This window comes from Gambusia affinis, linkage group LG11 (assembly GCF_019740435.1).
Source record: "Gambusia affinis linkage group LG11, SWU_Gaff_1.0, whole genome shotgun sequence".
Taxonomy (NCBI): domain Eukaryota; kingdom Metazoa; phylum Chordata; class Actinopteri; order Cyprinodontiformes; family Poeciliidae; genus Gambusia; species Gambusia affinis.
The window spans coordinates 28,652,196-28,669,770 of NC_057878.1; the positions used below are offsets into that span (position 1 = coordinate 28,652,196).

General features: G+C 42.2%; 1 protein-coding gene across 1 annotated transcript in view; it reads right to left on the minus strand.

Annotated features, from left to right (window-relative positions):
* Window positions 1-1,167: 1,167 nt before the first annotated feature.
* LOC122840376 (protein kinase C iota type-like) overlaps window positions 1,168-17,575 on the minus strand; it is a 67,578-nt gene continuing 51,170 nt past the window's right edge. Inside the window, exons 4-5 of the mRNA XM_044132730.1 lie at window positions 8,548-8,586; window positions 1,168-1,266 (exon numbers count right to left, since the gene is read on the minus strand). Coding sequence (XP_043988665.1) covers window positions 1,168-1,266; window positions 8,548-8,586 — 138 coding nt within the window. The remainder of the gene's footprint in view (window positions 1,267-8,547; window positions 8,587-17,575) is intronic.

Sequence of the window (17,575 nt, forward strand, 5' to 3'; positions counted from 1 at the left end):
CTCCGGCCTCCCTCCCCCTCCAGCCGGCTCTGCCCTGATGCTCAGCCTCCCCGCCTCCAAAGCTTCCCCCCATGTGGGACTGAAGTGTGTTTGTTCACATCAGCATCGTTTTCTCTCCATGAATCTGAGCTGCTGGGAATCAGTGGAGTCATGAGACGAACGTTTGTTGCTGCGAGGCAAAGCGAAGCCGGCGTCCGCCTGACATCGGCGGCGGAGCGACCCGAACTCGCCGCCGGAGCGACCCGAACGTCACAAGCAGAACCTCTGGTTGTGTTTTCTGCTCCCAGTTTGGAACGGGGCTAAAAGTAGAAAACCTTGTTTAGAAACTGAGCTGGCGCTCCAGCCTGGGCGAAGTTCGGAAATGCCGATAAAAGCGACCACACACACAAACACAGACAAACCGTGGGAAAGAAACCGCCAGAGGAAAACGAGTCCAAACCAAACAGAGTCGGAGGATCCAGGATGTGAGAAACCCAGAACTGAAGAGATCCTACAGCAGGATCCAGGATTTATTCTTTTCATCAGCTGATAATCTAATTTTACTGGTCGAGGTTTTGATGTCGGATTATGAAATTCATCTGCTGCTCATTTCTGGATTAACGAGGATTAGAGACTTTAACGATAATAAAAATGTTCCTCAACGATCTAAAACTTTAACCTGCAGCAGAAACACATCACTGCTTCACGCTTAGAAATACAGAAAAAATATTTCTAATGAAAATAAACAATACATAAAACAACTGAAATAACTAATAAAAGTTAAAATAATTGTAATAATAACTAATATAAAAATAATAATCAATGATAATCTTGAATAAATAAATATAAAAACATATATTATAAAACATTATAAATCATGTTAATGATAATAATAAAATAGAAATAATAATTCTAATGGTGAAAACAAATAACAGTAATAAATAGATAATAACAATAATAAATGATACTTATAAGGAAAAATAAAATCCATAAAAAATTAAACATTAAACAATAATAATAAAGTAAATGATAAATAAATTATTATTATTATTATTATTATTATTATTTGAACAATACAGGACTTCATATTTAATAGATTAAAAAGTCATAAAATAATAATATAAATATAAAATAATAAAAGTTAATACAAATAATTTAAAACATTTCTACATTTGTTTCCTGGACGGTCTAATCCAAGTAAAGATTGGATGACAGCATGAACACAGAGTCAGTGACTGGACTCACCATGGTGTCTACATGCTTGAGAGCGAGGCTGCTGCTCGGAGCCTGTGGAGAAGAAAGAAACGGAAAATTATCAACACAAAAGACTACAAAACTACAGCAACTACGAAACTACAGCAACTAGAAAACTACAGCAACTAGAAAACTACAGCAACTACGAAACTACAGCAACTAGAAAACTACAGCAACTAGAAAACTACAGCAACTACGAAACTACAGCAACTAGAAAACTACAGCAACTAGAAAAACTACAGTGATCTTTCATTTGCTCATATTTAAGAGCCGGCGGCGGCCATGATGTCGTTCAGTGACTCATTAATCTCCCAACTGGACAAAATATTTACACGAAGAGACAAAACCACCCAAATCAACCAAGAGCAGAAGAACCACTGCCTTATACAGCAACGGACAGAGAGAGAGGGACGAGAGAGGGACGAGAGAGAGAGACCCTTACAAAAAATCACATGATCACATGTGGTTCACACAAATTTTACATGTGAATGATGTGAATCACATGTGATTCACACATTTCCACATGTAATTTTCATGGGATTTTTTGTAAGGGGAGAGAGAGAGAGAGAGAGAGAGAGAGAGAGAGAGAGAGAGAGAGAGTAAAATCTTCCTGATCGTCATGCTGCCTGAATTCTGACCAACTTTTGGGTTTTGGAATAAAACGGGTCATCAGGGTTTAGATTATCCATCAGAATCAGTTTCCACCTTTGGGCTGAACTCGGGCTTCCAGAACCAGAACCAGATCGATCCAATATCTGTATCTGACCATGGCATGATGTCAATATTGGATCAGATGTGAAGCTAAAGCCAGCAGCTGCTAACCTTAACCAGCTAAGGAGCTACATTATGGCCAAAACGTTTGTTTAAAAAAAAAAACAAAACAAAAACTGTTTCAAAACTATTTTGAAGCCACAAAAAAGATCTGAAACTAAAAAAATAAATTAAAAAAAAACGTAAAAATGAAATAAAAAAATTGAAACTGAAAAAAGATTCGAATCTTAATAGTTTTCAAACTGAATAAGAAATGTTGGGACTGGAAAAAAATAGCAAAAAAAACATTTTGAAACAAACAAACAAAAAAAAAACAGAAAAAAGTGAAAAAAATTGGAAGTCAAATAAAATTGAAACTGAAAAAAATTTAAAATATATTTTCAAGTCCAAGTTTTGTTTCAGTTTCATACAATTTTTTTCAAGATTTCTTTTTTAAAGAAACATTGTCCTCAATGTAGCTCCATACATTTCACCCATCAGCAGATCTAGTGTCAGATCTGGGCGGAGCCTGTGACAGAAGCTGTGATTGGATGAGCAACATCATCATCTTCAGATGAAGAAATGTTTGTTTTGTTCCAACATTGGGAGTGGTGGGACCGTCATACGGTTACCGCAGCAACCGGGACGCAAACAGGAAGTTGCCTCACATTTTTGTAGCTGCTCTTTTACATTTCCAGCCAAATCATCTGAAGAGTCGGCAGCAGCCACTTGATTATCCGTAAATTTTCTGAAAGTTTCTACCATGTTTGGTCTGTTGCAGGCAGCAGAGCAGCCGTCCCACGTCGGCCCGCAGCATGACCTGCCTCTGCAGGGAGCCGCAGCATAAACAGACAGAAGTCAGGGGGCAAATTATAGTCTGACCCAACGGCCGAGAATACCCGCCGAACGCCCAGATGAAACCGCCGGCCTTCGTCCCTTCAGTCCTGGAAAGAGCCGCCGTGCCTGCAGGACGCAGCGGGCTGCTGTTAGCGGCGCTAAATGCAGCCTGCGGCGCGCAGCCACAGGCATCTCACACACACACACACACACACACACACACACACAGACACACACACACACACGCACACACACCCAGCCTGTTGTGTGTTTATGCAGCAGGACCAGCCGGGAGCTTCAACGTGCGTTTCCTCTTTGTGTAATTGCAGCCAGATGGCCGGAGGAAGCGTGAGCGCGTTGGAGCCGACAGCAGAAAAACTTTGTTTGGTCCACATTTGGAAGAAAACCCAGGAAGCTTTGGTTCACGTCTTCAGAGTCAAATCGTTCAGAATATTCTAGTTTAAACATCTAAACGTTTAGGTTTCAGTCAGTCGATGAAAACGACTCAAATCAGAAAACTGAAAACTGGAGGCTTGACTCGGACCGGTCCGGTCCGGTCCGGTCTGTCGCGGTCCGATCCGGTCCGGTCCGATCCGGTCCGGGCCGGTCTGTCGCGGTCCGATCCGGTCCGGGCCGGTCTGTCGCGGTCCGATCCGGTCCGGGCCGGTCTGTCGCGGTCCGATCCGGTCCGGGCCGGTCTGTCGCGGTCCGATCCGGTCCGGGCCGGTCTGTCCCGGTCAGTCATATTTATCCAAACCCCCAACCGACCAATTTTCACTTTAAAACTGATTTTAGTTTCTGGTTAAAACAGGTTCCCTCTATATCTGGTTCTGAAGTCGATTTTAAATCAGAAAATTGAGAAAAATGTGATTTTTACTGCAGCAGAGCAGAAATCAGAAGCAAAGCCCCTAAAATGTGCGGCTGCTCCTTTAGAGCCGGTCCGGTTCTCTGCAGTCACGCCGCGCCGTGAGCCCAGTCAGCTGAGCGTCAGCTTCTCATGTCAAACTAAAAATATCGACTCAGAAAACCTGGGTTTTTATCTCCTCTCAGGGAAACGGCAGAGAACAGAAACATCTCTGTCAGGTCAACCCGGTTTCCGAGTTTCCAGAACCGAACCGGGAGATTCAAACCGCCGGACCACGTTCAGATAAACTCTGATCAACAATAAAAGCTTCTGAGGAGGAAACCAACTTCACTTCCTGCTGGAAGGATTCTTCAGCTGCTGTGATGCAGGTAACACGTTTTCCTTCCACTCAACTTTCCATGAGCATTCCTAGCTTAATATTGAGTGTTCCTCACAACATTAAGCTGAATTTATGATTTGGATTGCAGAGATAAATAAACTCCTTATGATGTTTATAGTTCTGACTAAACAATGTTTGGATAATTATTCCCTCTGGTTCGTTTTAATTTCACACATTTGTTATTATGTGACATTTTATGGTGGTAATTGGTTTAAAAGGCTGAAAAAGGTCGGCCATCTTAAAAAATGGCAGTCATCTTGAAATGCTAACGGGAAATATAAGAAACATGACCTGAATGTTTATGTTTGTGTTCATACTAAACAAATTTTACAGTAATAATCTGCTTGATGAGCACATCGCCCCGCCTCCATATTGCGCCCCAACCCAGCACAGTCCAACTTTTAAACCCATTTCATGTCAAATCTTGTTTTTTGGCCATTTAATGTTCTAAAATGTGTTTAAAGTGACAGCATCCTGTAACCATGGCAACAAATCTGCTGACCGGGTCTCCAGATATTTAAAACTGCTGGAAGAAAAAGAAACTCCATAACCAGTCTGGTGCTGGAGCGGTAAACAGGAAGCCAGAGAGGCAGACTGCGCCCTCTGCTGGAGAGATGAAGGAACTGCATGGGACACAAAGGGTTAAAAAAAAAACCAACAGGTTGTAAATGTTTCCAAAATGAAGCAACAGAAAAACTAGATTCACTTTAATTCTGTGATTAAAGCGATTGGTTCAAACACTCAACTGGACAACCGCAGGAAAAAACTCAACAGACTCAACTTCCCAGAATTCCCTGCTCTTCCACTTAGAAACAATGAAGTTCAGCAGGGAGATACGGCCAAAAGTACTACAGCTGGAGGGAGGAAAGAGAGAAAGAGAAAGGACAAGAAAAGAAGAATAGAGGGAAGAGAGGAAGCAAGGAAACAAGGAAGGGAGAAATCAGGAAAAGGAGAGGTCAGAAGAAAGAGGAGGGAAGTAAAGAAGAAAGGACAAAAGGAAAAGAAAGAGGACAAAAGGTAGAAAAGAAGTGTAAAGAGAAAGAAAGAAGAAAAGAAAAAGAAAGGCAACAAAGAAGGAAGAAAGGAAGAACAGAATGAGACGAAAGAGAAAAGAAGACAAGAAAAGGGACAGAATGAAGAGAGGATACAAACAAGGAAGGATGAAAAGACAGAGGAAAGGAAGGAAGGAATTTTGATTATCTAATTTAAAGGAATTAAATTACTAGTTAATTTGCATATTTTAATGTATTTCTTATATTGTATAAAATAAGCTGAAGCGGTAAATTGATTATTCTGATTAGTTATCAGAATTATCAGTTAGTAAAATAATCGTTAGCTCCAGCCTGATAACAAAGTAAACATCTCTAGTTTGTACTCTGTTATTATGGTATCTTCTTATGTAACTACATATTTATTCATCTACAGTTATGTTTTGATTCAAAGTTTAATAATGGAAGTAAATGCACAGAATTTACTATTTCTACAAAAATACATTTTATTATTAATTTCCATTCCTTAGCTGCCTAGTGTCGTAAAAAAGATGCATACCTAAACATCTTATATAGTTATGAGACACAACATAAGAGCATCATGTTAAATTGTTCACAAAATCAAGCAACATTTTGTTTTGTTACAAGAAACATTTTTATAATTTACTTCCTAAAATAATAATAAGGAATGAACTGTTACTAAAAGGTTCCAAATTGTTGACTTCTTGTTCCCTTTCAGTCTAATTAGTTCAGATGTAATGATGTCACATTTATATATTTACAATAATAAACCCTTACTGTGTAAAAGAAAACCACTTAGTTTGTGGTGAAAAGAAAAAAGGGTGTAATACTACTGATCGTCTTTTTGTATTAGGTAACAAAAATATATGATAAAAAAATAATTACATTGAGTCAAATTGATAAATATCAGATTGTTTCATCATGCAAAATATGTTTTGGATTTAAAATTCAACTAATTTTCTTTATTTTGGGGCTTTTATTAGGGCGGGTCATTTTTGACCCACAGGACAAGGGGAGTAAAAAGAATGTTAGGATCGGACAAAGATTAATAAATATATCTATTGTTATTGTTCTACTTCCTTTAACCAGCTGTAGTTCACATTCTGACCACCAGATGGCGGCAAAGCGCTTCTATTAGTGTCCTTAGTTTGAGAGGTAAAAGTATCAACCAACATCTGTGGTATTTATGAACCACCATGGTGGCATTCTCGTCCTTAAGGAGTTCAAAATGTAATGAACGGTAGAAGCCCAAATCCAGGAAGAAGATTCCAGAACCAGAACCAGAACCAGATTCTTCTTCCCTGGTTTCATCTCAGAGTGCAACACCCCATTATTCCTGCTGCTCTTCGTTTCAGCGCCTCCCTTCAACACGGTGAAGATTCATTTTTAATCTCCCCGTCTCTACAGCAGGACTGCTGGCTTGTGGTTTTATTTTGTCCAGGATGGTGGGAATTCCCGCCATGGCTGCTGTGAATACCGCTGGGATCAGGCTGACCTGGAAAACGCTGCAGATAAATACCTTTTGTGGCTAACGCAAGAAAAACAGAGAAGATATTTAATTTCTTTTATGATCAGCTGAATCTGAATCTTCCGATATTAAAGTTATTTTGTGTCCAGATGTAGCTCATCCAAATCCCTGGAATTTTGATGATTTAGAGGAGAAAAGAAAAGCATTCGCTGCCAACATTTTCCCTTCAGGAAGGTAAAATATGGCGGCAGCAATCAGACGGCACCTGAACGCATCACTAAATCATCTCTGCTCCGGCAGTGAGAGCAGGAATCTGCCAAACAAGGAGCGGTGGGAACGCCGTGGAGACGCAGCGCGTCATCCAGCTCCTGTTGCATGCTGGGAAGTGACTGTAATATACTGTAAAAGCAGCAGGAATGTCTTACTCACCTACATTACGCACAAACACCAAACTGAGGAATTCCCAGCTGTTCTCATCATCCAGACCACATGGAACACGGCCAGGTTCTGTTCGACCCGTCCTGGTTCTGTTCGACCCGTCCTGGTTCTGTTCGACCCGTCCTGGTTCTGTTCGACCCGACCTGGTTCTGTTCGACCCGTCCTGGTTCTGTTCGACCCGACCTGGTTCTGTTCGACCCGTCCTGGTTCTGTTCGACCCGTCCTGGTTCTGTACGACCCGTCCTGGTTCTGTTCGACCCGTCCTGGTTCTGGAAGTTTCTCGTCGGGTTTAAGGACTAAACTGCTACATCGGGACGAGGCGATGTTTGTTTTTGTTGTTTTGACTAAAACCAGTTTGTTTGGACCAGGTGACTGACCAGGTCAGGGGTGTCCAAAGTGGGTCCTGGAGGTCCGGTTGCATCCTGCAGGTTTTAGTTCTCTCCCTGGTGGCACCAACAACCTTTTCAGCAGGTCAGTGTTGTTCTTAGGTCTTCTGATGATCCATCATTTGATCCTGTTCTATATCATGGACTAAATGATGGACTTTACAGGTTAGGATCAGGCAACCATTTCCTGGTGGCCTGGTTTTTGGATGCCCTCATCGTTAGGATTTACACAAAACAAATGTGACAATAACTGCAGAAACACATTAATGATGAAGCAGCTGTTTACATTTTGGCATAAAGAAAAACTTGTTTGGAGTTAGAAAGAGCTTCCTGGTGAGGCGACGGTTTCATGGTCGGGTTTTAGACCACAGTTGTTCAGTTTGGGTTAGTCGTCACTAAACAGCGTCGTTAGTGTTAGACAACAGATTTATGGATGAGAACTTAATCTTCTTGGGTTTCAGCACTAAAACACAAGTTTAAGGTCAAGCAACGACTGTCAGTTTTGATGAAAATAACCGGGCTTGGATTGGTCCGTTTGTAAAACTATTTAACTGTGATGAAACACCAATTTCCTCCAAACATTCCTGTTCTGGTTTGGTGTGGAAACGACTTGAGGGTTACCCCTGAGTTTTATCGTTAAGTTTAGGGACAAAAAGTTATGATTAGTCAGCAGATTCCTGGCAGAGCGGATTATGGTTCCCGTTTCCTTCAGCTCCACCATGAACAGAGAATATTGCCGGTTTGGTTGCGGTAGAGTGAGCTCAGAAAGGTAGAAGTGAATTTCACCCCCGCCTCCCTGTGCACATCTCAACCAGATGTGTTCATGCAGAAAACATCTCGAGCAAAAAGCATCTGTGAGGATAACAACATGTTCTTGATTAATTATGGCAGCTTTTATTGAAAGAAAACCCAGACGTTTTCTCTGTAAGGGCAGTAAAGTGCAGGGGATATTTGCTTTGGTTTGTCAGGCACCCAAAACCACTTAAACACACAACATGTGAGGAATCCCATCCAAGCCCAACACGGCTTCTTAAAGCCATACCAAAAAAGGCAACGCAGCTCGAGTCCTCCTCTCCAAACACGCTCCGCTCCTACTGACGCTACATCACACTCAGGCTGATTTCATGCTTTAGCAACAGAAAACATCAACAAAATGAGGAACAGTCAAAGTTCAGACTCACCAGCTCGTAGTTTGCAGCTGGAACACAAGAAGAAGACACCTGGAAACAAACAGAAAGCCCATTGGTCAGATCCTCCTCTGGGACCAGAGAAACAAGCAGGGAGGTTCAAAACGTCCGCAGTTCATCAAACGCCTCATTTCAGGTCAGAGTCACTAAAATTATCTCTATTTGGTAAAACGACAACATTTCTTAAAGGTTTGATCTAACTTTCTTCAGATTCAGAACTTCACTTACATCTGGTCAGAACCAGGCTGCATGACTTCTGATCGATCAACCAGAACTTTAACTGATGTTTGGGTTGAACTGAGAGTGTTTTACTGCAGCACGTTCTGGTTCGACCCAATGGGAAAGTCAAAGGAAATCCGGACTGGACCGGACTGCTCCAGTTTGGTCCAGTCAAAGTCTGGTCCCAGTCCGGCCCGGTCCAGTGTGGTCCCAGTCCGGCCTGGTCCAGTCCAGTCCGGTCCGGTCCAGTCTGGTCCCAGTCCAGTCCGGTCCGGCCTGGTCCAGTCCAGTCCGGTCCGGTCCAGTCCGGTCCGGTCCAGTCCAGTCCGGCCCGGTCCAGTCTGGTCCCAGTCCAGTCCGGTCCGGTCCGGTCCAGTCTAGTTCGTCCTTTCGATAATTTTATCGATGCGTGAAGGAGTCGTGTTCTTCTGGTCAGGTACAGACATGATGGGAACGTTTGACCAGAACCGCCTCAGTAACGAGGCGGTTCTGGTCCAAAATGTCCAAATCGTCTCCCAAACAAAAGACAAAGGTTCTGTAAAGATGCTGATCAATAATTAATGGATGATGATTAGGATCAGTTGGATTGAAATGACTTTCAGTGTTTTTAGAAGACATTTGTTGTTTTGGTTCTGAGTGAACTGGACCGGATCGAACCGTGTTCTGCACCAACATCAGATCGTTGAGTTTAGAGACGTCCTGGTTTGATGGTTGCCGTAACGACCATTGTTACATTCAGAGGAAGAAACTGTCCACACTGTGAAGTATGGTGGTGGCAGCATCATGCTGTGGGGATGTTTTACTGGTGCACTTCATAAACCTGACAGCATCATGAGGAAATGATGCTGAAACAACATCAGCCAGGAAGTTAAATCATCCAGTTGAAACAATCATTCCTGATAATCAAATAACGTTACAAAAAATTTATTTATCTTAAAATATGAAAATAATTCTGATGATTCAAACAAACTAAAGAAAAGAAGTTTGTTCTGATTTCACTTCAGATGGAGGGAAAAGGTGGCTGTGTCTTTATATTGGGTGTATGTAAACTTCTGGTCAGGAACAGCCAACAACACTGATAAACGAAAACAGGTGAAAATGTTTCTTATATTTAAATGTCTGGCCTGGCGCCCTCTGGTGGTCAAAAACAGAAGCTTTGATGTTTTAACTTTCTGTCAGTTTTTCTCTTCTTGTTTTTTTCCTTCCTTCCGGTTTTCCATGTCTGTTCGTGTTTTTTCTGACAGACCTACGTGATACCGAGCCAGAAAGCCTCATGATGGCCCAGTTGATCCGATTAGCACCCGGCTGCGGTCCAGGTCGTCCCATGAGCTCAGCGCCGCCATAAACAGGAAGAACTCAACGATAATGGCATTTAACCAGGACTGAATCACAGAAAACGACGGGATCCATCCTGATGAGGATCCACACAAACAGGATGTTTCTTTCCCCTCAAACACTGGAAGAAAAAAATCCTGCAAACTTCATTCCCAGCAGTTGGAGTTTTTATCAGCGGCGGCTGATAGGAGTCGACGGTTTGATGCTCCTTTAAAAGTGTTTTTATGACTCCAGCAGGTCGGAGCTGCAGCGCTCACCAGGCCCGATCCCACCTCCTCCATCCGACACTGATCACGTCGTTTAATGAACGACATGATCAGTGTTGCTGCTCTGTGTTGCTGCTCGGTGTTGCTGCTCTGTGTTGCTGCTCGGTGTTGCTGCTCGGTGTTGCTGCTCGGTGTTGCTGCTCGGTGTTGCTGCTCTGTGTTGCTGCTCGGTGTTGCTGCTCGGTGTTGCTGCTCAGTGTTGCTGCTCGGTGTTGCTGCTGAGACGGATGGAGTCTGAAAACCGTCCGAACCGAGAGCTGTTCACCAGAACCAGAGCTGGACCCGGAGTCCAGTTCCTGGTAACTTCTACTGTTTTCCAGGTTTATGATGTTTTTCTTTTGGTCTTCGGTCAAAATAAAAAGATTTAATTAAACTCAAATAAATCTGTTTAACTAACCCGATTACCACTGTTGGTCAGAAAACTTTCAGATTTAAACTGTTTATTGATCAATTAAAAGGAGCTGAGCTCCATTTTTATGATTTACATCCAAAACTGGATGATCAACGTTCTTCAGTCTGGCGCTTTGTTTACTTCATTATTACTTTTATTTGCTGTTTTTGTTGTTTTGGTTATTTATTTCTAGTTCCAATTAAATGTTCATTAGAATCTAAAGTTGAAAATGCCTTCTGGTATTATTCTTATGACATTACAATTATATTACTGGAATTATATTACAACAATATTATCATTTATCGCGGTAACTTTATCATCCAGAATAATCTGTCATCTGTCAATAATCTGTAACCAGTTTAACTTTTAAAAAGTCACGACTGACATTTTCATCTGATGACAGTTTTTCTTTAGCGGATAGAAAAACGAGCAAAAAGCAGCAAAAATCTAAAACATTCCAAACCGTCCGGAAAACATGAAGAAACAAGGAAACTGAACATCTTAATGATGACATCATTTTTCAGAAATTAATATTTGCCACTTTCTCATATATTTAGTTAGCAGTGCTAATATTTAGTTAGCAGTGCTAATATTTAGTTAGCAGTGCTAATATTTAGTTAGCAGTGCTAAGCCTAAAACACAAATCATAAACATTCCGCTATAAACATTAGCTAATGCTAAAGCACTAACCCAATACGATGTACAGCAGAAGCTTACGCTAAAGTGCTAATGTCAACCATGTTATCCTTCTTGGTGATTCACTTTTTCCTTCCACTCAACTTTCTGAATACCCTTGTTTTCTGAGACACTAAATTTCAGGTTTTCAACATCTGTAAGCATAAAATAAAAGTTTTACTGATTTATTGAACGTATAAGTTCAAGATTCACCTTTAGCTAAACGTAGACGGCAGCTTGGAGAATATGAGAAAAAAAAATGCCAAGAAATTTGAGTTTTATCTGATTTTTGTCACCAAACGCCAAACATTGAAAGCATCACTACTAAAACCCCCTGAAATAACTGCTAGCGTCCAGCAGCACATCTGATCCAAAGGAAACCTGTAAGAGTTGATCAGGGTTATGGATCAGCAGCTCTTAAAGGAAACCAGGTGGAAACCGGCAGCAGGTGATGCTAAAGCAGATGGAAAACCACGACACAGAAACACGTGAGTCACTTGTGCGTGTCTTTATGGCTGCTCCTCAGTCTGGATTACAGGAATGCTCTCTCTAAACAGGAAATGACCCTAATCACATTCTGTGTTTCTGCTGGAGGAGCCGCTGCGCTTCGGTTTGAGGCTGCGACGTGGAAACATCGTCTCCTTCCATCATGAGCTCTGATCAGCACATGATGACATGCAGGTGCAATGGATGCAGCGTTTACGTCCATCTTAAAGTTATTCCTGAATAAGTCGGCTCTTATCGCAGCAGGTCTGCTCTGTGTTTCCATGTTTGCACGGAGCGCCGCTGACAGCCCATCCACCTGCAGAAAGCAAACCATCACAGGCCGAGATACCGACAAAATATTTACAGTATCTGCTTACGTCCCTGCAAGTCAACAGGATTCAGGCTGAGGTGACGGGACGAAACGCAGAGACAGCAGAACTAGGAGCTGTTTGGACAAACTAAGAGTCTCCCTGAAGCAGAGAAATCTAAGAAATCCACATGAAACAAAGGAGAAACGCTGGAGCAGAACCAGGAAAACCAGGCAGCAGCTGGGACTGAAGCGACGCTAAAGGAAAACATGAAGCTTACAGGAACTGTAAATAGTTTGTATTTATGTCAACATTCACCCAATCACTCACCACTAACAGTTCTGTGTTCCTCATCAAACATTTCAGCTTTTCTGGGTTTTCTATAAGACAAGACCCAACTGCAACCAACTGATCCAGAACACTCCAAAACACACACATCAAACTGATCTGAACAAAACGACGTCGCAAATTAAAGGAAAACCTGCAATAAACAAAACAAATGCAACAGAAAAATGCAAAAATGCAAAAACATAAAACTGCAAACTCATTCTACTAAACGAAAGTCCTCCAGACCACCAGGGGGAGTAAACTGCCAAAAGGACTTCGACGTTCCATCAATGTTTAGAAAAATACCGGAAAATATTTGGTTATTGCCCCCCGATTGGTTCACTGACCTAAAACTGAATGAATGTTTATTATTAGTGCGTCATAAAGACGTTTTTACCTAAACTAATGAAAGCAGAAAAACAATTTACTATCTACTTTTGCAACAAAAACAAAGTAAATTTTTAAATCAATAACACATTTATTCAATGTTTGCTAAATAATTTCTGAGGTTTAAATGTCGTTCCTGTTTTTTATGTAATGAAGCGTTTTGGTATCTTGGACCATTTGACCAGGATCAAACCCAGAGAGTCTGAACCGCGGAAACCAAAGTGTGAAAAGACTCCAGACTAAAACCTGCAGCTAATCTAATCTGAGAAATCTGCTGGTAGACACAGCCAATCAGATTAAATTGAAGCATGTGAGTCACCCGTGACCAACTCATGATTCATGGCAGCAGCAGGACGATCCCTCCGCAGCTTCAAAGGTGTACATCTAATCTTCAAGTCATTGGAAAATAGATTTAATGAGAAAAAGGAGTTTCCAGGGTTCTGTGATGATAAAATCAAGGTTTCACTGGATCGCCGCTCATGGAGCGTTTTCAACGTGTTGAAAGTTATCGGCTTAAAAATTGACTTTTTTTCTGGTTTCCGCTTGAAATTTCCCAGAGGAAAATAATAACAGGAAAGACGTCCTAAAATGTTTTGTTCTAGTAGAAGTAAAACTTCCTTTAGCTACAAACTACAAACAGCTACAAACTGTACTGAGCCTACAGTCTTTTAGACAGAGTTAGCATGTTAGCGTCATGTAAACGGACACCATTTTAGACTCCTTGTTTATGACTCCCATTAAATATGTTGGGGTTTATTAGCATACATTACAGCTATGAAGCCAAAGAAAGTAGATTACAGTGAACGTGTCCAGATGAAACCCACACAGGGCGTTTGTCCCGGCGCTATGGTGCGTTGGGAGGAGGAACGCATGCGGATGCTTATCGGCTGTATTCAAATGAGTGTAATATAATAAGGGATAATTGTGTTGTTGCATACCATACATACTTATGTTAACAATGTTACACAAGGCCCCATTTCCTGTAGACAAACGTCCGTGTCAGTCGTGTTCAGCGCTCACATGCAGCAAGCTTCCTGTTAGCCGCTAACACACTCCAGATACAGCCGGCTAATGGGATTTATGTCATTCTGCAGGTCCAAATACGTTTAAAACCCCCGCTAATGATGTGCTTTGCTCCAGAAACCCGTAACGCATCAATGATAAACTGACTCATTAGTTAGTTAATGCTGGAGAGCTTTGCAGTGAGCAGAGAAACTGTTAGCATGCAGGTCAGAGAAACTGTTAGCATGCAGGTCAGAGAAACGGTTAGCAGGTCAGAGAAACGGTTAGCAGGTCAGAGAAACGGTTAGCATGCAGGTCAGAGAAACGGTTAGCGTGCAGGTTAGCTGGTTTCACTGAGGACAGGAGAGTGATGCCAGGAGGCTAAAAAACCCTTCCTGGATCTGAACACATCTCTGCTCTGAAAGCTTTCATGTTTATCCAGATCTCTGCATCTGGCAAAGCCCACCTCAAGTATTTGGTGTGTGAATTCAATTTGTGAAGTGTAACTGGTACCAGAGGCTCCTCTGGGCCCGTCACGGCTGACTGTGCCAGCGCCGGTTCTTATATCATCAGAACCTGACGCAGTGCTGAAAGTAAGTGTCTGTGGGACCAGACCATCTCTGGCAGCCGCTGCTTTAGGAGTCTTAAAGCTTCTACATGTAATCTCAGTTGTCCAGATCGCGTTTCGCCATCCGTCAGTTCCTGCCTCTTTAAACGCCGTTTTTCCTCCGGAGCTGATCAGTCTGTGGGAAACTTACAGCTTCTCCGCGTCTTTGAAGGGAAACTTTTGGAAAGCCTGAGATTTATTGAGCGTAATGGAGCAGAGGGCATGAAAGCGACAGAGTCCAAACACTGTTCCCCATGTCTGAGGGAGTGATTTACGCCCCTAAACGGAGCTCTTGTGCGTGTTTGCGTTTGTTTCTCTTTTATCTTCGTTTCGGCCATGATGGTGCTGCCTTACTGGGACGTGTTTACAGCACCAGTCAGCTCCAGTTTGTTTCCAGAGATCTGCAGTGATTCGGTAAAAGCCATTAAAGCAGAAAGACTGAAATAAATAAACCATCAAGGCACTTCCAGGAATGTTCCGGGTAAATTTATTAGAAGAGATGCTTTTTTATTATAATACCAGTTTTTTTTTAAGTTTGTTTTTCTACTTGAAGCCCTTAAAGATCTGATTGGTCCAAACGTTCCTAACAGAACCTGCAGGTTTGGAGCATCGATTAAAAAAATGGTGATGAACTTTTTGTTCACATCAGCATTTATTCATTAAATGGGTCTAAACTGTGTCTTTGTGGCGTCTTGCTTCTGGAAACCGGAGCCAAACTGAGCGGTTCTGGACCAACAGACACCCGGTTCTACTGGAGCTGGACGGGTTCTTTGGGTCCACACCTGTAGAGAAGGTCCTGTCCTGCTTCAGCAGCCATTTTACAGCCGAGAGTCAGACTACCAGTAGCTGATTCATTCGTTAAGAACAGCAGGTTTAACCGAGTGGCGCCGCGAATCGGGTCAGGAGGTCACACACGGCGTCCTCCGGCTGCAGTGACGCAATTCATCTTCAATCTGAGCTTGGAACTGTCCTTTAACTGGACCAACAACTGGTTCCTGTGTCCTCCGGTCGGTGGTTGGAGGGAACCTCACAGAGGTCAGAGTTCATGCACCAGTTAACCAACATGGACCTTTTTACTAGCTGGTTAAAATTACAACGTTCAGCAGGTGAAAATGTGCAAACACATGAATGATGCAAATAAAACAACTAAAGCAACTGAAAACTGCAGGAGATGGAAGATAAAATGCTGCAAATAGCAAAATCATCAGTGAGTGTAAAACGCCTCCAAACAGGAAGCCCTCCCGGCCACCAGGGGGAGTCTAGAGTCTGTAATATTCAGGAATACGCCAATCTGTGATAAACATCAAGAGATAATATGTCTGACAGAATGTTAAATGATTTCAGTGAACTCCGGTCCAGAACCGCGAAGCATTCTGGGGAAAGTAGGCAGAGGAAAGGCTTCACTCACTCTCTGGTTGCCTAGCAACAGCCTGGTTGGGTAACTTAGCAGCAGCATTTTCAGGTTTACCACTTCACCTCCTAACCGCTTAATATAAAAACATGGACTGAGAGGAAAGAGAGAAAACAGGAAACGCATCATCAGTTTGTCAACATCTCAGATATTTAAAACTAATCAATAATCATCAATAGACTGATATCTGAAAAGCTTCTCAGCTAAATTGATCAGCCCTAATCCAGCTTTCTTCTGGACATCCTGTCTTTACTGGGAGTCTGTTCTCGTTTGATTTGGTGGTCGACTCCCCCTGGTGGCCTGGAGGACGTCCGTTTTATACTTCCTGATTTTTTTTTGTTTCATTTGTTTTTGTGTTTTTGTCTTTTAGAGTTTGTACCAATCGTGTGTTTTACATCATGTGCAGACCTGTGAACCACCATAGAAGATAAACAACCATAAGAAAACTATCTGGTAAATTTAAACCCAGATAGTTGTGAGGCTACGGCGCCGACTCTGCAGCCCTTAAATCAATTTTTTGCTCGTTGGCCTCTGTTCTTATGGATGCATCTCCACTGAACCTCAGGCTAATTAAACAGACAGACTCCCTGTTTTCCTGATGCATGAGGACTTTCCTCCTGACTTCTGGTACCAGATGTTCTGATTCAATCTTTCTCTCCAATTAATCAGCGCTGCACTGCGTTTCCAGAACAAACATCACTGCCAAAAATATTAATAATCCATCGTGGAGAGCAGCACCACAGCTGCTGTTTGCAGGTCCGGACAGGCTGGAGGAGCATTGTGGTCTGATTTCAAACATCTGATGAAGAGAAAACATCGACATCCAGGCTGCTTTAACAATGCAGAACTTTCAGCTCGGCTTCCCGTCTTCCTGCCGGCGAACCCAATCAATCAGCCATAAAAACCCAAACAATATGGCGGCTAAAAGCACGGAAACCGGACTGCTTTCCCCCGACGCTCCAGTCCTGATAAGAGAAGAAAGAAAACAGGTTCTGTTCTCCAGCCGGAGCCGCCGGCTGCAAGCTTCACACAGCGTTCACATGGAGGAGAAACGGACCAGTCCAAGTATCGGTCTGCCAGGATATTCAACAACCTGAAGGAAAGAGATGGATACCTGATTCCCACAGGGGGCGCTAGAAGTTCTCCTGTTAGTCATTATGACTGATAGTCAAAAGAAATCCCATTATCATCATCATCATCATCAATTGTTAATTTATAAACTGATAATAATAACATTTAACTGTTTGTTTGATTAATATTCAACAAGGGAAAACATGAAACCTTTATCTTCTCACTAACAAACTACTCATACAAAATTAAACAATGACACTCAAATCCTGAACGATTCACTGATTAATCCAGCAAATGCAAATTTTTAACACTTTTTCTAATTCCTGCAATATTTGCATTGAATTTTCACAAATAAAAACACCAACGGTTCACACCAGCCCTGTTTGGTCCGGTTCAATCCGACTCCGGTCCGGTTGTCTAGAAAGTTTGGTCCAGTTGGTTTGTGTGGATGCTAATTGACCTCTGACCTCTGGTCCTCCAAACCTCGATTTCGGTTCAGTTGAAGTGAATTTGGTTTGAACGCCAAACGGACCAGAG